The 24,214-nt window shown below is 42.4% G+C and overlaps 1 protein-coding gene across 4 annotated transcripts in view; it reads left to right on the top strand.

Moving 5' to 3' along the window:
• Positions 1-2,718: 2,718 nt before the first annotated feature.
• The window catches only part of mkln1 (muskelin 1, intracellular mediator containing kelch motifs), a 44,787-nt gene continuing 23,291 nt past the window's right edge, over positions 2,719-24,214 (top strand). Inside the window, exons 1-8 of one of the 4 annotated variants that reach the window (XM_031306080.2) lie at positions 2,719-2,881; positions 5,218-5,287; positions 13,512-13,654; positions 14,630-14,718; positions 14,848-14,957; positions 19,890-20,082; positions 21,988-22,065; positions 22,351-22,416. In XM_031306080.2, coding sequence (XP_031161940.1) covers positions 2,802-2,881; positions 5,218-5,287; positions 13,512-13,654; positions 14,630-14,718; positions 14,848-14,957; positions 19,890-20,082; positions 21,988-22,065; positions 22,351-22,416 — 829 coding nt within the window. In that variant the 5' untranslated portion in view covers positions 2,719-2,801. Of the gene's footprint in view, positions 2,882-3,061; positions 3,104-5,217; positions 5,288-13,511; positions 13,655-14,629; positions 14,719-14,847; positions 14,958-19,889; positions 20,083-21,987; positions 22,123-22,350; positions 22,417-24,214 lie in introns of those variants that run through there. The other 3 variants (XM_031306078.2, XM_031306077.2, XM_031306079.2) reach the window with 3 other exon arrangements.

The raw sequence follows: 24,214 nt of genomic DNA, 5'->3' as shown, positions 1-24,214 counted from the left end.
CAGTATTAGGGGACCACTAAGGTCTATATAAAAGAGACTTCAGATACAGTATTAGGGGACCACTAAGGTCTATATAAAGAGACTTCAGATACAGTATTAGGAGACCACTAAGGTCTATATAAAAGAGACTTCAGATACAGTATTAGGGGACCACTAGGTCTATATAAAAGAGACTTCAGATACAGTATTAGGGGACCACTAAGGTCTATATAAAAGAGACTTCAGATACAGTATTAGGGGACCACTAAGGCCTATATAAAAGAGACTTCAGATACAGTATTAGGAGACCACTAAGGCCTATAAAAGAGACTTCAGATACAGTATTAGGGGACCACTAAGGTCTATATAAAGAGACTTCAGATACAGTATTAGGGGACCATTAAGGTCTATATAAAAGAGACTTCAGATACAGTATTAGGGGACCACTAAGGTCTATATAAAAGAGACTTCAGATACAGTATTAGGGGACCACTAAGGCCTATATAAAAGAGACTTCAGATACAGTATTAGGGGACCACTAAGGTCTATATAAAAGAGACTTCAGATACAGTATTAGGGGACCACTAAGGCCTATATAAAAGCATCCAAAAAGCAGCATGTCATAGGACCTTTAAATAAATAAGCAAATGAAAACACCGGAGATTATAATGAGGCAGAGTGGTTAAAAAAATTAAAAAAAAGAATCTAAACATGAATCTTGAAAGCTTGATACTTTGTTACTTTTGCTCTTACATAAAAGTAAACAATGACATGTACAGTTTGTATTGGACTTAAGGATAACTGATACCAAATAAAATGGGAGGGAATTTAATGTAACATAAAAAATAAAAAAAATCACATTTACATTCATACACTGCAAATGTTGAGCATCCCTCCGAGCAGAGGATGGAGGGAGGAGGACGAGACGGATTTGGCATTACAATAAGTTTAGAATAAAAGAGGTCCAGTTAACTGGAACAAAATCTACAGTGACATTACTCATCAGATGATTCATCCTCCCTGGGAGCTATTAGTGATTCCACATTAAAATGCTGAGCTCACCCAGGGAGGTGCTTTTAAAGGACAGACCGCTGCAGTTGTCTTTGTTTCAGAAAGGAACCACTGCAATGTTAAACAAGTCAATGATCTATAGTAGTGCGGCGGCGTGGCTCAATAAATTCTAACAATTGTTTATTTTGTGATAAAAGCACCAAAATTGGCAGGTGTGTTGATAACAAAAGTGGATATTGGGCCATCGCATGAAAAACAAGAACCTGCTGTAATAACATGTGATTCATGCTTTTCCTAATAAAACCATTTACTGACAGTGACTTAGGGTGCTTTCACACTTACCTTGTTTGGTCCAACTTTCAGACTTTTCAGTTCGTTAAAGGACAGTTCCGGTGCAAAAAGAACCTAGGGGTTAATAACAGATGTGTACCCACTCTGTCGTTCTCTGGGACATGTTTTCATGCTAATCGAATGTGTTTGTAGTTTGAAAGAAGCTAGCGCGGACCGCTGATTAGCTTACAACGCTAGTATTCGGGGGAATTCACAGGGAACGTAAAAACAAATCGCTATTTATACCACTAAAAAAAGCTCAAAAGATCACCAAACTTCAACGGTAGCATAATGAGGATCCCTAAATGTTAACCAAAGCATTGAGAACATTCTCAATTCTTCTCTCTGAAACGTAGCGGAGTAGAAGTAGAAAGTGGCATGAAAAGAAAAGACTTAAGTGAAGTACAAGTACCTCAAATTTGTACTTAAGTACAGTACTTGAGTAAATATACTTAGTTACATTCCACCACTGGGGGCTGGGTACAGCAGGGGCAAAAGCATATATGTCTATAGACCTTTTTCACGGCAGACATGTTGACATGTCATAGTAGGAAAAGCACAGGTGTATACAAAACCATTAATGATGGCTGCATTCCACTTAGGAGAGGTCCTGGTATTGTGCATACTGACTCACTGATACCCCGTTTACACGTACATGGTTATTTTGAAAAACAGAGACATTTCCCTTCGTTTGTGCCCTTCGTTTACACGCAAACGGAGAATTCGCCTCTGAAAACAAGTCTTTCTAAAAACTCTGGCCAGAGTGGAGATTTTGGAAAACTTTGTTTGCACGTTTGCATGTAAACTGAGACAAACAGAGGTTTAGGCAGCCGAGGAAGTGAGGAAGAGAAGAGAGAGGAAGTGATTCGTTGCTGTTGTTGCTATTTTCGGGATTGTGATTGGCTAACGTGGGCTTGAGCCTCTCGTTACACTGCCACCTACAGGTTTGGCATATATACACGGGTATGTGTAAACAAACACTTTTCTGAAAACTGACAGCTGTGCACAATGTTATTTTTGAAAACGGAGAGGTTGAAATGTCCGTTTATGAAAATAGCTGGCCACGTGTAAACGTAGCATGAAATAGCTTACTGGGACACTTGATGGAACTGAGCCATCGTTAAGGTTATCAATTTCAGCTGTGCTTTTCCTACTATGACAAGTCAAAATGTCTGCTGTGAAAAAGGTCCATTGGCAAAAGTCTCAGGAGTCAGGTCAGGTAAAACTGGTGCCCAAAGGGTGCTTATTTCTAGTTATTATAATGTGTGTGAAACTACAGTTTATGATATAAAAGAAATATGATAATGTGAACACCTGATGTTATATTATGGATTACATGGACATTTTGGCTTGGGTACTGTATTACATGGCATACTTATTCATTTTTGTAAAAACAAAACAGAGTGTACTGTCTCTTTAAAGGCTGTCACTGCTCGCTTCTTGCTAGCCTAGCCTCCCGCTGCTTGCATTTCTGCAACAAGATGGCTGTCGTTCCTGAGAGCAGAGTCCTCACTTTCAGCGTTTTTAAATGGAGCTCTTACTCCTCTACATATTTACCCGAGTGAGTAATGCACACGTTAGTTGGCCCGACGTATGCATTAGGTGTTGTGTTCACAAGTGGTCTTTAAGCGCCTCAATGCACCAATGTTTTTTCCAGTTGGCCCGACTGGCCTACCTCGTCTGCGATCCGAGCCAGCAAGCGTTAGCTTTGTTAGCGGCGGCAGGGGCGTTTGGTGTTGATACGTTGTCGCCCGAGGATGATGTTGCTGATGAAGCGTTTGTGGTAACGTTAAAGAGTTACTTATGAAGGAATGTATGTTTGATAAGGCGACATTAAGATTTTTCTTCTGAACGTGTAATGTCACTCACCAGTGACATTAGATAATTCAATAGATAGGAGTGTGTCTCTTGTGCACCGCCCCTCCGTTTTAGGTGCTTTGTTTACGTCAAGTTATGTTTTCATCTCTTGAGAAGAGCTTGTTTTGGATCAGCAGCCTTCGTTTCTTCGTATTGCCACTGGTTATCAAATACTTTACAACCTCAGACTAATGAGTTGTCAAAACACTACCGTATTTTAGCATTTGATTCAGCAAAGTGCAGGTCGGCACACTAGTATGTAAAAAACGAACGCCCACGCTAGCTAACTGAACTCCAGAGCTAAAGTAGGTAACCAGCGTTAGCTGCTGTTATCTAACCAAAAAGCTCTGTTTTAGCAACACTAGCGAATCAGCTTGTTTACCGGCTACTTGAAACCGGTGTTATGTAACGAACTGTTGCACTTCGTGGATGGCATTCACAAATAAACACTCTAAATGTCAGAATTCCTAAGTGAAGTCACGCATATGTTCAGAGCATTCGCCTGTTGCTGGTTCAGCACTCATACAGATAACGTTACGGGTTAGCTGTAGCTAGCTGACGTTAATGTTAGCTAGCTAACAACAACAACAACGGTCTGCTAGCTAACGTTACTGTAATAACAATTACATGGACTCATTGCACCTGTGAACACAGTCTAGCGGGCCTGCATAAGTATAATTGTTATATGCCACAAACATTCACACCTTTATTCTGCCCTGTAGTAAATTACGATTCCTGTAACGTTATAACTTTGATGGAGTGTTGTGTGCAGTGTCTCCAGTATTTTGCTGATGTGATGTAAGGCTGGGACGATATACTTTTGCCCCGCTTCGATTTGTATTGCGATTTTCATTTATTACGATTCGATAGTATTGAGAATTGCGATTTTCCTTTCCTTCTTTAACAAAAACAAAAGTTGAATAACGCACTTCTAGAGACAATATATCATGAAAAATTCCCAAAACTAATTGTTTTCTAAGAAGAATGCACATTGTTGAGAAATTACGTGTTTCAGAAGAAGAAGAGGCTTTGGTCCAAATGAAGATTTAAGCAAAAGGCTTAATGAACAACATGGTGAAAATGATAAGACAAAAAGCAAATGTTACACTGCAGCTGACAGTGGACTGATCTACGTTTCTCCCTGATGGAGTTACATAAAAACAGTCATGTGACTTGACAAAACAATACAAAACAATAAAACACTGCCAGCAGTGGACTGCCAAACATGTCTCCCCTTCAGGAGACACATTCAAACAGTCCTGAATCATTGTGAAGTTTCCAAATTTATCCTAAAGAGTTTGAGGGTGGTTCCTCAAATGAAATCCCTCCGTATTGGTCAGATGTCTTCAAAAGCAAAAGTGTCCCTAATCCATGTGTCTTGTGGCCACACCCGGCCACAGGATCTTACCAAATCAATGTCAATTGTTTCCAAACTACAGGAATACTCATTCTTTGTTTGGCCCAACAGGGGGTGGCTCCCCAAAAGGCAGAAGCGACAGTTACCTTACCTGTGGGGACAATGAGTCCCCTCTAGTATGCAAATTGACGGTCGTGACTTATTCAATTCTTTAGAAGCTAGGGTTGGGGTGAGGCAGTCGAGTGCTGATTAGGCTTAATCAGCATTGAAACAATCATTTTCGACTCGGTTTCAGTGTCACTCAGTCTCACAACAGTTTACATTAAATAAGTTACATTTTTGACCTAAAAGGATATTGCTCTAAAACATCACCAATGTTTTAACTTTTTTTTTGTTTTAACATCACATGTCAGTCAGTCTGACATTTATTTACTTTGTAAAGAAGAACATAACATGGATGTTCTGCATTTTCTGCTTTCACTCTTTTTTTTTGTTGTTGTTGCTAGAAACAGATATGATGTAGTCGCTGTCAGCGGTACCGTATAAACAGAAAATATTTAGGTCAATCATTGGTAACAAAATAAATAAAATCGATTCTGGGGTAAAGATTGATTTTTAAAAATCGTCGCGATGATGTCCCACAGGCATTAATAAACTACCTTTCTTTGTTTGGGGTTTCTTAGGAATATCTTGGTGGACAAACCTAATGATCAGTCTTCCAGGTGGTCTTCTGAGAGCAACTACCCACCACAGGTAGGTCTACCATGTCCACTTGACTGTTCCCAGATGACGCGTGACATGAGGATTGACAGTGTGCGCTAAGAACAAATTGTGAAGTTCAGGGAGGCTTGTGGTTTGTCTGTTTATACTGTCTGTAGTTGTATGGTATACTGTCACCATTCTTTTTACGGGCCTTTTCACACCTGGAAGTCCAAACCAAGTTCCGGACCTAGGTTCATGCTTTTGTTCCATTGTATACATTTGATCCGGGTTAGTTTTGGTTTCAGTGTTTTCCCCTAGATTTGTGGAAGACTTAGATGCACATATTTGGCAGGGGGTTTAGGGGTCCTCCCTCAAGAAAATGCTGTTTTTCAATAAAATAAAAAAAACACATAATTTTGGACCATTATTATTGCAATATCTGTGTCTCAAACATTGGAAAAGGTAAAGCTGATAATAATGGAAAAAAACACTGAAAAAGCTTAAAGACAAAACTTGCTAAAGAAGTCCACTGGGGACCAGCTACAATCATTTAGTGCATTTTAATGCTCCCAATGATCTTACATTCATTAGGTATAGGTGGTGCCCAAAATGGCTTGGGTGCTGCGCCTAAACCTTATAATGGCAGGGAAAATGCTGGGTTTTACACTGCAGTTATGCAAGCGCACTAAAGAACTATACATGACATAACTACGTCCTGTTGCATCACATATGTGAGCCGCGTCTCCCGATACTTGTAATTGATTGGTTTGTAGATGGGCTTCTCCGTCCTCTCGTATCCTCTCTCTGGTGTCAGTTTTTCCAACTCCTGCTCTCCCCGTGCTAGCGCGGCTGTTTTTGTTTTGTTGCGTTGTTGAGAAGCGAGACACGGGAACTTTGCTTGGGGTTTGAGGAGCTGGAGCATTTATTCAGAGACAAAGTGAAACCAACACTGTTCATTTACTACCACTTAACAAGTAATCTGCTGATTTATTCTCTGCTGATTGCCGACAGCTGTCTGCTAAGAGTGCATCCACTGTCACTCTCTCTCGTATACACACTTAAGCACTGAGCTATTCCTTAAAGGAGCTACGCTTCTCTTATAACGCAACGATAGCCTGCCCGAACTTCCTGTATTTGGTCCCAAAGTCCGACCATCCAAAAAATGCTTTCACACTAGATAACGAACCGCACCATGGTTCAGTTTGATCTAGACCGAGACCACATTTCGGCTGTTTGGTCCGGACCGTGGTCCGGGGGAGGTTTCCCTCCTGTAATTTTGGTTCGGATCAAAGTCCGTAAGTCCGGACCAAACGAGGTAGGTGTGAAAGACCCCTTAGTCACTGCCAGTTCCCACGTCGTTCTCATTTCTTTACAAGGTCCTTAAGGCTGTTTAATGCTTTTGCGTTAACTCCACGCCGTAGCTATGCCGTCGCACCTATGGCGTCGTGACCCTTTCAGAGTTCTGCGTCGGGGTTGCTTTTGCGTCGCGGTGCATTTCACCGCCACAACTCTATGGGTGATAAGTCTGAGGTTATTTGCGAGGTGTCTGCCAGCCAGTTTATGTTATCAAGCAAACTTTAGCACAAGTGCCAACAAAGTACTGCTTGCTGGCGAAGTGCTAATTTCTAAACGGATAAGCCTGTCATTGTAACCAAAATATGTCTGAGTTTATTTGCAAAGCTTATGTCAGTGAACTAGCATGTTGCTACTCCCCACAGTAGGCTGCTGGAAACACCCACTATCAACACACAGGACCAGTTGACCAATCACAGTCCTTGCGGTCTGCGTCGCCTCGATGCAAAGTTACACATTTTTGGAGGTGCACATCGAGCTACGGCGAAGGGCTCGGAGAGGGGTCTGCGGGGGTACGCCGTCAATTTGACGCAGAAGCATAAATCAGCCTTTAGCCTACCAGGTTGCTGACCTGTTCTTATTTGATCAACTGAAACAAAGTTGGTGGCAGTTGACCTCAGACATTTGAGCAATTGTGTCCGAGTTGTTGTGGACTGCAAATTGAAATTGTAATGCAACCATGATCAGAGCCGATGTAGCAGACAAAGTAAAAGTTGTTTTTAGGGCTGCAACTAACGATTATTTTCATCGTTGATTAGGGATTGACCGATGCTGTTTTTTTCAGGGCCGATACTGATACCGATTACTATAAGTTAACGAAACCGATAACCGATATTTGGAACCGATATGCATTTACAGTGAAAATGAAAATCTTTAAGTCAAAATTAATATTTTGGAATGTTACAAACTGCAACACAAATTATTTAATAAATGAGAAACTTTCAACATATTCCCAGTAACAGTCAGGTAGTGTTGTGGGCGGGACATGAAGTCAGACTCAGTGGGGAGAGAAACAGAAGGGACAGACACAGAGCTGTGGGCGGAGCCAAAGTAGCAGACCTTTTAATTAATTAACTTTATCGGTTATCAGGCAAATAAAATGTTGATACACATAATCTGCAAACTGCCAAAAAAACGGCCCGATAATCGGCCTATCCCAGAAAATAATGAAAAATGTGGATCAGTGTTTCCTAAAGCCCGAGAGAACGTCCTCAAATGTCTTGTTTTGTCCACAACTCAAAGATATTCAGTTTACTGTCACAGAGGAGAGAAGAAACTAGAACATATTTACATTTAACAAGCTGATTCATCGATTATCAAAATAGTTGACAATGATTTTAATAGTTAACAATGAATTGATTAATCTTTGCAGCTCTAGTTACATTACATTATATTAAATGTCATTTAGCTGACGCTTTTATCCAAAGCGACTTACAGTAGCGTAGTATATATCAGCGGTCCCACACCTCTGGAGCAACTATGGGTTAAGTGTCTTGCTCAGGGACACATTGGTTGATGTATCACAGTGGGAATCGAACCCAGATCTCTCACACCAAAGGCACGTGTCATATCCACTGCGCCATCACCACCCACATAGTTGTTTTAAGTGAGATAAGAACAGCGTGGTAGGTGATACGTGGCACTGACCTTGATGTAGTAGGAGCAGCAGTTTTGAGTGATGACATTATGTAGTTATATTTAGGGCTGGACGATTAATCGAAAATGTACCGACATCGACATTCTTCCCACTATGGTTGGGTACCGAAACGCGGTGCCAATAGGGCACCGGTTCCGATCTAAATGGTAATAACGAGACCGAATATGAACGAAAATTTTGGTGCCTCATTTCGGTGCCTGACTTTCCACTCCACTCAACAGCAGGTAACGTTAGCCTAGCTTTAGCTAGCAGCTGGATTAAACAGGGTTAAAATGCTGACAGCTAATGTTAAACAGTGTAAAGTGGGACTGTATTTCAACAGTCTGCTCTGCAGCGCAGCAGATGCCGACGTCAGAAAAACACAGACGGTGCATTCACTGAAACTGGTAATCTACAGCCTCGTGGTGCATTCAAAGTTATTGTAAAAAACCCTTTTCCCATCTGGTGGTTGTTTTTGTCATTCAATGGCAATTTACTGGTGAAATAAGTTATTGTTTATTATAAGTTATAGTTATTACATTCCTATTAAATCATTTAATTTTGACCATATGGTCGTAGTAATAAACAAATTGTTCTTAAATGTCGCCGACTGTTGTTTAGTACCCTTCTTTTTTTTTTTCTTCTTTTTTTTTTTTAAACTTTCTTAAAAAGTATCGGTTCAGGCACCGGCAAAGTACCGCTTTAGCACCGGTATCGGAAAAAAACCAAACGATACCCAACCCTACTTCCCATGGTGATAATTTCATTAATTTATTCCTGTTGATAGGCCTACTTCCTCCTTAAAAACATTCTGCCACGTGTGTAGTCACGGGACTTGGCCCAGCCGCACGGAAAGCATAACGGAGGATAACTCAAAACAACGAGTCAGAGTCAACTGAGCAACCTGTGCCCAAAAAACCCCTGTGTCCGTCGTCGTGCAAACATTTTGGCTTCAGAAAAGATGATTCAGAACAACGTGATTAGTTATCGTTCATTTATCGTTATCGAGGTAGACTGTGCAATTAATCCTGGTTTTGATTTTTAGGTCATATCGTGCAGCCCTAGTTATATTATTGATTCACATAATTAACACGTGCCAATTTGCTATAGTAGTCAGTGTATTTACTGTCTGTGTGCTGGGGCAAAGGCAGTGTCCATTAAAGTATTTTTTTGTGTGGAATAAAGGATTTTGTACCATGTTTTTAAAATGTAATGGATTAGTTGCTCATTAACATGGCTTAAATATGATTATGCAATTGCCTAACTGGTAGTGAGGCTTTCTCTGCTATGTGTTTTGAGTGCTTCCCCCCCCCCACCCCCCCAGCAGTCCACAGGTTTGAAGTGTATGCATCCTTCAAACAATGCAAAAGTTGTTTCTCATTGTGTCTCTTGAACTCATTGACTCAGAAAAACAGACTTTGAGGTTAAATCTTGTGTCGTATGGCAAGAGGAAATGAGGCATTTCAAAATCATGGTTAACCACCTCACCAGTCCTTTTTGAGCACGTCTCAAAATTCCCACAGTCTTTATGCCTAGTAAAGTAAGATTTAGAACCACAGAAATAAGCAAAAAACAAATGTGCAGTATGATTGTATAGGCAGAATTCTTAACATTTAAACACAGCTTAAGCTGGCCAAAGTGCTGTACAATGAAGCACTAAGGTGCTGTATAAAGAACATTGAAATATAAAAATAAAAAGTAGAAACAGAACACACAAAAAAGCATCAATTTACAACTACTGAATTATAGACATAACAGGATGAGTGTGTTAAAAAGGCCAGTGAGTAAAAATGTGTTTAGCCTAGATTTAGGCTAAAGACACACAGGCTCCAGAAAATTAATCATCCACTTAGGATTCCTTGGAGTCATTTTTTTAAGCAGAATTTCCAAACATTCCTCAGACCCAGCTTTCTCAGTTGTGTGAATAAGCTGCAGTTTCTTGTCTTTTTATCACATCTTTGTGCTTTGGACTGATAGTTGGTCAAAATAAGCAGTTTGAAGACGTCACTTTGGTTGTTTGTTGCTGTTGCATTTTTCAGTTTTTTGACATTTCATAGACCCAAAGAGTAACAAAAAGAAGAGCAAATTAAATAGAGATACAGATATGTTTTCATGCTGATATGTGGCCTTGTCATTTTCTGTCGCTTAATACAACTAGAGCACAGTTAAAACACCATAGTACTTAAAAGAAATATTTCAATAATTTCAATATATACACATTGTGAAAAGTTTAACCTATTCTATACCAACACCGATTTGTACTCGCATACTTAAACAAACAACATATTGTAGCTGGTATGGTTGCATATTTCGATTTGGCTTCAGAAAATTCACTGCCCCATTGAACAAGACATTGGACTTTACTCCCAGGAGGGAGTTGGGTGAAGTTCACTTTGAATGTCCAAATTGGATAGACACTGATGTGGGAACTAGTTGTACTTTTGTCTCTGGAAGAAAAACATGTTCACACAAAGTAAATGCATGAATTTGTGATAACAGCACATGTATCTTATTGTTCGTAGGGGAACTCCCAATGCTCGCTCATGTCATTCATACCAAAGCCAAACAACACAAACATCAAATGGCTAGAATAGTTTGTTCCCCTTCCGTCAAGCCATTAAACCAACGTGTGTGCCAAATTACAGGCAAGAATCTGTAAATGTTTAGTTGAACATATGCGTCATCGCAGGAGCTTGACGGGAGGATCCGGCTTTACTAACGCATGTTGACTCATGACCAACTGGGCCGAAAAGGACCGGATCAATGCCTGGCAGGAGTAGGGCAGGGTACCGAATTTGATACTTTTTAGGCACCGACTGTATTGCCTCCTTAGTATCGAGTATCGAAAAATACCTCGTCAGTCAATACCCAATTTCAATACCAAAGGAGTAAATCTCATCAGAGTCAGTGAGCCAGTAAGCATGCAGTGTGCTTCTACTGAGATCTAACAATGCTGCTGATTGGCTGTCTAACGCAGGAAAAACTCTACGTTACACAGAGACGGGGCTCACGTGGTAGGAGCTGGAAAAAAATGAATTAGTGCCGTAATTTTGTAATTTCTTTTTGTTTGTTTTTAAGATTATTTTTTGGGCTTTTTCCGCGTTTATTTTTGACAGGACAGCTAGGTCGAGGTCTGCGTCGAGGCATAAACCTCTCAGTATACTGTATGCGCGCCTGCTCTACCCACTGACCCAACCCGGCCACATTTTGTAATTTCTTTTTGTTTTATAAAATTGGTATCGAAAAAAATATTGTTTAGGAGCAGCATCAAAGTCACGGTAATGGTATCGGTACTGGTATCGAACATTTTTAAACGATACCCATTCCTAGGCAGGAGAGTCGAAAGCCAGTAGAATTGCTTTCATGGTATTGATTATAAAGGTTGAGCATGCAATTTATGTGGAAGAGCGCATTAATGACATCACAGTTTCATCCCAGGTTAATGATATTGATAAAGGCTCAGGTCATGGATTGATAGAATTTCTTTGCCTGAGTGAGTGGTGATGAAATCATTGGTCCCTGTGTTTTTGTTTTGTTTTTAAATGCCTGCTTTCCAGTGACATTATATCAACGAGGGCTGGGATGATATGCTTTTGTCCCGATTCGATTCTTTCACGATACATGGGTGCCGATTCCATTTGAATTGCGATTTTCATTTATTGCGTTTCGATAGTATTGAGTATTGTGTTTTCTAAGAAGAATACACATCACAAGTCAGTCAGTCTGACATTTATTTCATTTGTAATGAAGAACATAACATGGATGTTCTGCATTTTCTGCTTCTGGTCTGTTTTGCTGGAAATGTATGTAGTCACCGTTGGCGGTACCATATAAACAGAATATATTTAGGTCAGTCATTGGTAAAAGAAATTGTAGCAGGTCTCGCTGCAACCGTGGGTTACCCTCAGCATAGTCTATATCCACGACGTTCCACTTCCAGGATTGCTCCGGTGCCGCAGGAAATTCCGCCAGATGCATCTCTCTTCGCCAATGTCCGTTTCCTTCCTCTTTCTTTGTGTTGCCGTTCTAACCTCCGGTGGATTTGTGAGGACTATGGTTAACTGCTCCTCAGATTTCTGCAGGGTAAATCCAGACAGCTAAAACAAGTTCCTTCCTGAGGCTATTTTGCAGCACCCAAGACGATTGTGATTGGTTTAAAGAAATGCCAATAAACCAGAGCACGTTTTTCAAACATCCCAGAATGCTGTGTGGACTAGCCAGACCCTCCTCCACAGCCCTGTGGAGGAAGGTCTGGCAATGCGAGACTACCATCAGCACAAATCACCGCCAAGACATGTAACTTAAAAACAGTACAGTCTGTAGCAATTTCACCATTCAATGTGAATTTATCTGAGCATATTCTGAAATAAGAAAATCTATTCGGTGATTGGTCCATGCCTACGTCGTCATCCAAAATTCCGTTTGTGTCGTGAATCATCTCTAAGAGTGACCCGTAAGATAAGTCCTACACACTACAAATTACGACTGAGATGCTTGATAACTAACCTTTAAGTGCAGCTTTGAGCCAAGAATTTTTTACTCTTAAGTCAATTCTTAGCTGTGTTCTTGTGAGTAATTCTCAGAGGCTTGATAAATACGGGCCCAGATCTATCCCCACACCCCTCTCCACTGTAGCTGATTGCAGACCACGCCCACCTCCACAAAAATCATCTGGTAGAGTGTGCGCCCCTTAAGTTCCGACCTGCGGCCCTTTGCTGTGTGTCATCCCCTAACTCAGTCTCCCTTTCCTCTCTATCTGCACTATCTAAAAAAAAAAATCTTTAAAAAAACCCAAATCAATTCTGGGAAGAATAATTGATTTGAAAAATGGTCACAAAAAATATCACTACACATACATGAGTTGATTTTTTTTTTTTCCCCTCCCAACCCCTTAAAATCAATGTTCATTGCCACTGGCGATCTATCACTAGTGGCGTTTTTCCATGACATGGTACCTGCTCGACTCGCCTTTTTTGGTTTTCCATTATGAAAAAAAGTACCTGGTACTAGCTAACAGGTACTTTTTTTTTTTTTTTAGTATCGCCATAAGTGTCCTGGCTTGTTAGAGCACCAGTGACTCGTGGACGCGGCTCATAGATTGTCCATAATGCCACTTGCCTGACGCAGTAGCTCGACCCTGCTGTAGTCATTGAGGTAATGAGTGAATCTTTACCTAGTGGCCGGCCTGCCATGAGTGCAGTCCTCCACACACTTAATAGCATCATAACTCTGCTCTTTTTTGCCTTTAGTCTATTTCAAGCCTCCCCTCTCTCTCCTTGTCTCCAGTTTTTAATCTTGAAATTGGAAAGGCCGGCAATTGTTCAGAGCATCACCTTCGGGAAGTACGAGAAGACTCACGTCTGCAACCTGAAGAAGTTTAAAGTGTTTGGTGGGATGAGTGAAGAAAACATGACAGAGCTTTTGTCCAGGTGAGATGCCACTGCTTATGCCAGTCCAACTGTTTTTTTTTGGTGTTGTGTGTGATTATTGCAGTTTGAAAAGACAGACTTTTCAGCAGCTTCAGCGTGAAAGAACGGTTTGTTATCTTGTGAGAGAAATTGGGATAGTTAGAAGTGTGTTGGGGGGGTGATAGACAGCCTGGGAGGAAGCTCTGCCTCAGAAGATAACTTGAGGGGAAATAATGTCCCATAGGCAATAAAGGATCCGCAAGGAAGTTAGATTATTGAGTTCTGGGATTGATTTAGTTTGACTTGGTGTCATAGCATTGGTTCTCAATCCACTGGATGGTTATTACTAGGGGTTTCACGATACCAAAAAATCAGTAGTCTGTGCCAATACCAGTAAAATAACACAGTTCTCGATGCCGATTTCAATACCACGGTAAAAAAAAGGATTTTCTAAGATTCCATGTACTTGAACTGGATGGTGGATCACAAAAATCCCTTTGTTAAAGAAGAGGACGGATCAGAGCGGCCAGCTGCCAGATTTGGACGACTATCCAATATGTACCAGCATATCGATGCAGTTAGCATCTCAACTAGGACTGGGCAATATATCAATATTATATCGATATCCATATATGAGGCTAGATATCGTCTTACATTTTTGTAATATGACACAAGTGTTGCCTTTCCCTGGTTTTAAAGGCTATATTACCGTAAAGTCATTTTCTGAACTTACCAGACTCACTAGTTCTATTATTGCCTTTACCCACTTAGTCATTATATCCACATTACTGATGATTATTTATCAAAACTCTCATTGTTAATGTTTTGTGAAAGCACCAATAGTCAACCCTACAATATTGGCGCAATATCAATGTAATTGGTCAAAAATATTGTGATATTTGATTTTCTTCACATCGCCCAGCCCTAATCTCAACCCAATGTTATTTGTGAAGCAGCTGCATCCTCTCCATTCTTTTTTTTCCTTCTCCCTTCCAGTGGCCTTAAGAATGACTACAACAAAGAAACGTTCACCTTAAAGCACAAGATCGATGAGCAGATGTTTCCTTGCAGATTTGTCAAAATAGGTGAGAGCTGTTGTGGTTTGCAAGTGTCTGTGGATTCTGTTGCTCTTAGAAAAGAAAGATACGCGTTGAAAAGGTCTGTCTCTTTACACTGTTTTTCCTCTTTCTCCGTCTTTTCTTGCTGTCTCTCAGTGCCTCTGATGTCTTGGGGTCCCAGTTTTAATTTCAGCATCTGGTACATTGAGCTGCACGGTATCGAAGATCCTGACGTGGTGCAGCCCTGCCTTAACTGGTACAGCAAGGTAGGTAGCCTGGGGGTTAAAGGCCGATTTATGCTTCTGCGTTAAATTGACGCCGTGGGTACCTACGTAGGTACGTGGAGATTCTGACCCTACGCCGTAGCCTGACGTGCACCTCTCAAAAAATGTAACTACACGTCGCCGCGACGCAGACCGCAACAACTGTGATTGGTCCCCTAAACCGTGGCTTGGTAGCGTCGCATTTCCCCTCGTCTTGCATTGCTAGATCTTCCTCCACAGCGCTGCGGAGGAAGGTCTGGCGAGTCCACACAGCATTCCAGGATGGGAGAAAAACGTGCTCTGGTGTATTGGCATTTCTTTAAACCAATCACAATCCTCTTGGGTAGCGCCAAGCGCCGGACGTAGCCACGGTGCCTCTGCAAAATAGCCTCGGGAACGAACTTGTTTTGGTGGAACATGTGTACGTTCAAAAGTAGTTTTAGTCGTGCAACAGAGAACTCAGATTGGACAGATAGTCTAGCTAGCTGTCTGGATTTACCCTGCAGAGATCTGAGGAGCAGTTAACCATAGTCCTCAGAAATCCACCGGAGGTTAGAACACCAACACAAAGGAAGAGGAAGGTGAGGTACATCCGGGCGAAAAGAGGGACATCTGGCAGAATTTCCGGCAACACCGGAGCAATCCCGGACGTGGAACTTAGTGGATATAGACTACATTTCCCCTGACTCATTTCCTGGTTCACCTTCTCCATAAACAACATGAAATCAAGGAGAGGGTTAACTTTTCCTGCTCCAGATTTCCCACCGTGGTCAGAAAGAACAGGGGAGACACTTAGTTTCTCTCATTATGACTCTAGAGTCGGTACTTGCTACGAAGCTAATCGCCGTCACACTCTCACTCGCTCCACCACGCACTCCCCACACACATCACATGCCGGCCCTGCTATTCTCTTAAAGAGATCGACGCACACACCAACACACAAGTATAAACTTCAGGCCACTCACGTAGGCTACGGCGAAAGCTCTACGTGGAGCCTCTGCAGAACCATGAATCCCGCTTAAGGCCGTTACACACCGGGGGTGTGACGGACAGACGCCACGAAAATGCGAAATAACTCCCTGCGAATATTCCGCATCAAAACTATTCGTACCAGCAGTGATGCAAATTTGCGAAAAAGGTTTTGGATATTCGCGCAAGCTCCTCTACCATGTCGGTGGGACAGTTTGAGGTCCTTCTGGAGACGCTGCTGAAGCGACAGAGAAAGTGACGGGTGATGCGGTGTGAGCGGACGAGAGCGCGATCGGAGCAGAGGAGAGTTAACGTTTAGCTGTGAAGATCAAGTAAATGTACAGTAGCTAGAGTCTGCAGTTTGAACCTAAATAAATGCTGCAGCTCTTTAAAACCACCGGAGGTGTTCTGTCTTGTTTCCCCGGCTGCTGAGTGGAGGGATGGGGGTTAACTCCGGAGACTCCAGCCCCCTCTCCCTCTGTGCTGTCCCACGACGGTCGGGAAGCCGAAGCAGGAAAAGCTAACACCAAGCTACTGAAAGCGAAGTAATTAAGTTTCCTTTTAGCAAAATACTCCGTGAATTGAATTCTCTCTGGAAAACAGTGTAGCATACTGCATGTCTAGGGCTTTTATTGTGAAAGGTAAGAACGGAATAAGTGTCTCTGGTAAACGATGCCTTTGTCAAGGTTGAAATGAGTAATAAAGTTTGCGGTGTTTGGTGTTTTAAGCCCCCAACGTCATCTTCCAGGCAGCACTGCCTGGAAGGCACTAGGATTAGGCAATGGTTAGGTTTGGGTTAAGGTTAGGTGCCTTGAAGTCAACGGTTGCAGCGCTGCCTTGAAGTCGACGTTGGGGGCTTAAAATACCATCGAGCAAAGTTTGCCGTCTGTACGGTCTATGGTTCGGACAGCAGCCTCTATGTTGTTGTGTTATGATCCTCGTAGGTAAACAACACAATGTGATTGGATGTCTTTATTTGCGCCACGAAAGCTCAGAAAAACTCTTCCCCGTTTCGGAAAAACATTACGCCACTTTATGGTTGTGTAATATTTGCGTTCTGTGTGAAAGTACTCCTGACAAAAAACAACGGTCCGAAGAAAATATTGAGGTGCAAATTAATCCCACGAAAAATGCGTCCCCGGTGTGTAAAAACCTTTTTAGAGGCGTGTTCTCGGACGGGAAGAGTGAATTCCAGATTCAGCAGGCGTGAGTCTGTAATGGGATGGATTAATCAGCTGGCAGGAAAACTTAACTTCTATACAAATGTCCTTCAGCAGGACAACTTAGGAAACGATCACACCTACAGTTTTCTTTCATCAAACCAGTGTGAAAACATTGCATATGCAAGTTTTTTTGTAATTTTGTATCTTAGCCTCGGGGATTGTAAACGCAAGCCACACAGACTCAGCAGTAGCACATTCATAGGAAAGAGTTTTAATAATTTGTTCTCCCATCTTCCCAGCCTCAGTCCCTTTTTTAAATTCTGCCGATCAAGATGAACTTCATGTGAACTCCTTCATGTAATTTATTGAGACCAGAATTGACTGCATCATTACAAATTGCAGTTTGACCTTAGTTTGTGCTGTGCTACACTTTCCAAGCATAAGGTAACTTTAGGCAAGATAAATGCAAACCTATATCTTCTTAGCCCATAAAACTTCACGTTTTGGGTCAGTGTTTTGTAGTGGGATCAGATTACAACACCACACCTAACAAACAGCCTCATGGCTCTAATGGAAGAGGTTTTTAGTTGGGCTGGGTTGTAAATGTTTTAAACCGATGTACAGTACCAGTCATAGGTTTAGATACACTTTTTCCCATTCACTTGAATGAGAAAGTGAGTCCAAACTTTCGACTGGCACTGTAATTACAATACCCTTTTTCATCAATACCAAAAAGATCTTTGTTTTGGTACCTTACTGTATTTGCTGAATATGAAGGTGGTTTTTCATCCAAAGTTCTTAAGTGTATCAGTGCTGTCTTAAAGGATACATACAGTGAGGAAAATAAGTATTTGAACACCCTGCTATTTTGCAAGTTCTCCCACTTAGAAATCATGGAGGGGTCTGAAATTGTCATCGTAGGTGCATGTCCACTGTGAGAGACATAATCTAAAAAAAAAATCCAGAAATCACAATATGATTTTTTTAACTATTTATTTGTATGATACAGCTGCAAATAAGTATTTGAACACCTGTCTATCAGCTAGAATTCTGACCCTCAAAGACCTGTTAGTCTGCCTTTAAAATGTCCACCTCCACTCCATTTATTATCCTAAATTCGATGCACCTGTTTGAGGTCGTTAGCTGCATAAAGACACCTGTCCACCCCATACAATCAGTAAGAATCCAACTACTAACATGGCCAAGACCAAAGAGCTGTCCAAAGACACTAGAGACAAAATTGTACACCTCCACAAGGCTGGAAAGGGCTACGGGGAAATTGCCAAGCAGCTTGGTGAAAAAAGGTCCACTGTTGGAGCAATCATTAGAAAATGGAAGAAGCTAAACATGACTGTCAATCTCCCTCGGACTGGGGCTCCATGCAAGATCTCACCTCGTGGGGTCTCAATGATCCTAAGAAAGGTGAGAAATCAGCCCAGAACTACACGGGAGGAGCTGGTCAATGACCTGAAAAGAGCTGGGACCACCGTTTGCAAGGTTACTGTTGGTAATACACTAAGACGTCATGGTTTGAAATCATGCATGGCACGGAAGGTTCCCCTGCTTAAACCAGCACATGTCAAGGCCCGTCTTAAGTTTGCCAATGACCATTTGGATGATCTAGAGGAGTCATGGGAGAAAGTCATGTGGTCAGATGAGACCAAAATAGAACTTTTTGGTCATAATTCCACTAACCGTGTTTGGAGGAAGAAGAATGATGAGTACCATCCCAAGAACACCATCCCTACTGTGAAGCATGGGGGTGGTAGCATCATGCTTTGGGGGTGTTTTTCTGCACATGGGACAGGGCGACTGCACTGTATTAAGGAGAGGATGACCGGGGCCATGTATTGCGAGATTTTGGGGAACAACCTCCTTCCCTCAGTTAGAGCATTGAAGATGGGTCGAGGCTGGGTCTTCCAACATGACAATGACCCGAAGCACACAGCCAGGATAACCAAGGAGTGGCTCTGTAAGAAGCATATCATGGTTCTGGTGTGGCCTAGCCAGTCTCCAGACCTAAACCCAATAGAGAATCTTTGGAGGGAGCTCCAACTCCGTGTTTCTCAGCGACAGCCCAGAAACCTGACTGATCTAGAGAAGATCTGTGTGGAGGAGTGGGCCAAAATCCCTCCTGCAGTGTGTGCAAACCTGGTGAAAAACTACAGGAAACGTTTGACCTCTGTAATTGCAAACAAAGGCTACCGTACCAAATATTAACATTGATTTTTCTCAGGTGTTCAAATACTTATTTGCAGCTGTATCATACAAATAAATAGTTAAAAAAATCATACATTGTGATTTCTGGATTTTTTTTTTAGATTATGTCTCTCACAGTGGACATGCACCTACGATGACAATTTCAGACCCCTCCATGATTTCTAAGTGGGAGAACTTGCAAAATAGCAGGGTGTTCAAATACTTATTTTCCTCACTGTATGTTTTAATCATTTTCATTATATTGGTAATAATAACATGAGTAGCTGAGATGTAGGAGCACTGTGACATCGCAAAAATGTTTTTTAAATTTGTAATAAACCAGAATTATCCTTTAAAACACACAAGACTATAAGACGTTCTACTAAATGAAGTTCAATAAATAACTTAACAAAATTATAATTTAAATGAGGGTATACTTGATTAAGAGTATGTGAATGCATTTAAAAACTTGACTTTGGTGTTATTTAGTGTCACCCAATTGGAAATGGGACTGTTGTATGGGTTGCGTTTGTGGACTGATTCGAGTCCATCGCTGTTCCATATATCCGCCTATATCTGTGTCCTCTCCATTGTTCCCTTGCAGTACAGGGAACAGGAAGCCATCCGCCTTTGCCTCAAGCACTTCCGACAGCATAACTACACAGAGGCCTTTGAGTCGCTGCAGAAGAAGACTCGGATAGCACTGGAGCACCCGATGCTCACCCACCTGCACGACCGGCTGGTGCTGCAAGGAGACTTTGACGCCTGCGAGGAGCTCATAGACAAAGCTGTGAGAGGTATCGTACTGGGCCTGATGAATCTAGAGCAGAGATCTGAGAACAGGGGGTCCTCTGAGTTGCTGCGTGGAGGGGCCACCAAATTATCGCTAAAAGTTCAAATTTAAAGTAAAAAATAAATAAATTAAAATGTCTTAACATCAATACAACATATTATTAGCAAATATAAATCAGCTTATTTGTGAGGAAAAAAATTAATATTGGCCCATAGGTAAAGACGCTGATATACTTGGTTTTTAACAATGCACACGCGTAGACAAACGGGGGCTAGCGAACGGCTTTGTTCACATACTTGCCTGCGTACTTTGCGTGACCTGGAGGATTAACCGTATATCCACTAGGGGGCAGATCAGGGCCATATCATCCCTGGCCGACACCGGAAGATCTTCGTTGACAACTTCCGAGTTTGCACAACGTAAACGAACGGAACAAACATGGCGACACTCAAGGAAGTTATGATTTTCAATTAGGTTAAGCGCACGCAGTGTTTCCCACACATTGACTAATTTGTGGCACAGAAACACTGGCCGCCACATATTGCGATTCGTTATTCTTTTTTTTTTTTTTTTTTTTTGGACGGTATTTCAAAAGCGCAGCGTATTCGTTCAGCTGCATTTCCTTTCCCTGCTCTCCCTCAGTCTCTCTGTCACTTGCGTCTCTCTCACACACACACACACACACACACACACACACACACACACACACACACACACACACACACACACACACACACACACAGCCAGCCCCTCCCCTCCGTGCACACCGCGTCTGTTCTCCATGAAAATGAGATCATCCCTGGAACAAGCCCCCAGGAACAGCGCCATGTCCTACAGCAGCCATGGGCTTAGCGGCCACATTTTTTTGGGGCACATCAACTTACCAGCCCGAACACTTAAAGGGTCCGTGTTTAAAACGTCACGTTAAACATTTTTAACATTCACTAGTAGCCCGAATCCAGAGTTATTAAACTAGGCATGATGAACGCTGAGCAAGCCTGGAGCAGACCCGCGGGACTGTGCTCGCCCATGTCGCCCTGCACTGCACATGCTCATATCTCCCGAGGTCCTGTAGTTGTAATAATGGATATAGCTAATGGTTGTAATTCACCATGTGTTCTATTAATACATCATGGTATTCGGGATGTATGGATGCTGTAATAAAGCCTGTAACGTGGATTAGCGTTTCCCAAACTGACGGTGCTATCGGCTAGTAGCTAACATCAGCGGTAGCTAGCATGGGTGTATTAAGAGAACGATAACACTGTACATAGCCATATGCCTAGAGATAATGTTACCCCACCCCCCAACAACACACACGGTGAGCCAGTTAGTTCAGCAGGATATACTTGCCCCCCCACGTTCATGTGCTGAATTGCATCATGCGGACACATAGCGTAAATCTCTGAAGACGTGCACAACCTACGCTACAAAGGAAGGCAGAATGCGCGTGGCACCCATCTTACATAAACAAACGCGTAGTTAAAAGTATATTTGCGCGTTAAGGTAGTCACTAAGGTAGCCATCCACAGATACAGTTAATATGGATTCCCTGTGCCACATTTATGTTTAACATTAAAACATGATTTATAAAATCATGCCAACAATTATTTTAATAGCTAGAATGTATAAAGGCGTTAGGCTGCCCTACACGTTATTGTAGGCCCAGTTTATTATGCAACTTAGTTTTATGCATTATATGTTTTGGGGGGTCCCTGCTCCGTCTCTGTGTCAGTTAAAGGGTCCTTGGCTTAAAAAAGGTTGGAAGACCCCTGACCTAGAGTAAAGATGACTGCAATCCTGTATTTGATTTTGAATGCTACTGAGTCATATCCTTTTTTTAATGCCTGGTTTCTGCTTGTGGTAATTGATGATTTTGCCGTATGTGATCCTCTTCTCTCCTTGCTAGATGGCTTGTTTAACCAGTATATCAGCCAGCAGGAGTACAAGCCCAGGTGGAGTCAGATCATCCCGAAATGCAACAAAGGTACAAGCGCCCAAGAAATCAACCGAGACGACGTGAACAGTGAGACCATCTTTTCAAGTGGGGAAATATTCCCGAAGTGTCGATCAAACTTTTCAGCACACGGTGAAAGCTTTGTGGCCCTGTAGCTAAAGCCATGCCTCCCTCCCTCCCTCTTCTCCTCCCATCGGTCCACCCATTCCACATGATCCCCCCCCCACACCCCCTCTCTCGCTTTCCTCTGCGTCATCCTCCATCTCCCACGCTCATACACCACCCCTTGTCCTCTTCTTCCTCTCCTCTTTGCAGGCGACGGCGACGACAACAGGCCGGGGATGAGGGGAGGACATCAAATGGTCATTGACGTCCAGACTGGTGAGCAGCTAGTGTTATGACTTGGCTGTTTAACTTGACGCTGTGACTCACATCCTCCTCCGCAGACTCCATTACGTTTAATCAAATTAACCCTCCCTTCACCTCAAGCCCTCCTCTAAAAGGAAACTGTCCCGAGGGCACTTGTCTACTTAGAGCACGCACATCACGACTTTAGTTTCGACCGCTTTTGTTTGCATTTTTTTTCCTGTATCTGCCAAAGTTGTTTCTGGTGTACAAAAGCCTGCATTGTGCGTGTGTGTGAGAGGGAGTGAGGCAGTGTCTGCAATTGTGTCAGAGCTGAGAGAAGTGTCTCAGTCCGCACACACTGACTTCTGTATTTGGTCGCAGTAGTTGATAACAGAAGTTGATGCAGGAGATCCTAAATGATTTCTTTGTCACCAGTCCTGTCTCGTCCCAATTCTGTCACTATTTTTCTTCTTCTCTTAATCCCATTTTCCCGATTTGCAGTAATGCTTTTACTGTACATTTCGATTGAAATGTGTTCTTTGTCTTGCCGTCCTGTTAAAATCCTTTTTGCTCCCTATACCGTTTAGATCCTGGGTAATTACTTTCTGTTTTGATTATCGTGGAGCTCGCTAAAGAACCAATGCACAGTATGTCTCAACACAGAGCTTTTCCTGTTTTCTTAAGCCCTATTTGCACGGGATCTGGGGACCTCGTGCGATTTAGAAATGACCCCCCCCCCCTCCACATCAGAGTTTCGTGTGGTGCATTCGCACGGGATACGCAAAGCCTGTGAATTTAGTGACTTATCTGTCCCCCACGAGAGTTGGCTTACCCAGAGGACGGCCAGGCCGAGGCCGCCGCACTGCACTTGTGTTGTGGTTCCATTATCTTTTTGGGCCCGGCCCGGTAGAGGTCTCCAGAGGGCTCATCCCCTATCCTGGCCGCGGCGCCAGCCAAACAGCATCACCGTCAGTCCTCGGACGAAGCCGCGGGGAGCGTGTGGACGGAGGTCTCTGGTCGGGCAGTGGTCCAGACTCGGTTGGTCATGAAAGGCGGCGCCCGCAACCCCCCCGCGATCCCCCATCCCTCTTCGCCAATGATGGATACAAAGGCGCACAGGAAACAAAAACCTTGAAAAAATGATACACGACCCTGCCAAATCGCACGGGACTAGGGCTGGGTACCGTTCAAAAAATGTTGATACCGGTACCGATACAATGACTTTGATACCGGTTCCTGAAGGATACTTTGTCAATACTAAAAAAAAATCAATTTTAACAAAAAGGAATTACAACATAACACATTACAGCAAAAGGTCTTTTTATATATTTTTCAGCTCCTACTACGTGTCTCTGTGTAACGTAGACTTTTTCCTGCCTGCCTCTACGACTTGTAACGTTAGGCAGCCAATCACAAACATTATTAGATCTTGGCAGTAGCATGCTGCATGCTTATTGGCTCACTGACGCAGATGAGATTTACTCCTTAGGTGTTGCACGATGAGGCATTTTTTCGATACTCCGTAATTTAGAGGCATGTCGTTCGGTGCCTAAAAAGTATTGATTTCGGTACCCAGCCCTAGGTTTACCTTAACCTCCCAGGCCCAGGAGCCACACACACGATATGGTCACAGTATCCTTCAGGATGACCTTCATTCAGGTTCTTTTTTCAAACATGAAAGCACACATTCATACAAAGACTTTAATCTTAAACTGACTTAAAAGTACAATAAGTAAATTTTTCTTACTGATCCTCATGCCAAAACCTATTGTTGATCATTATCAGTGACTCATTGAATACACAACTCATTTTTTCCTGGCCCATCCTCTGT

This window comes from Sander lucioperca, chromosome 20 (assembly GCF_008315115.2).
Source record: "Sander lucioperca isolate FBNREF2018 chromosome 20, SLUC_FBN_1.2, whole genome shotgun sequence".
NCBI lineage: Eukaryota > Metazoa > Chordata > Actinopteri > Perciformes > Percidae > Sander > Sander lucioperca.
This window is presented reverse-complemented; position numbering and strand designations above follow the sequence as displayed.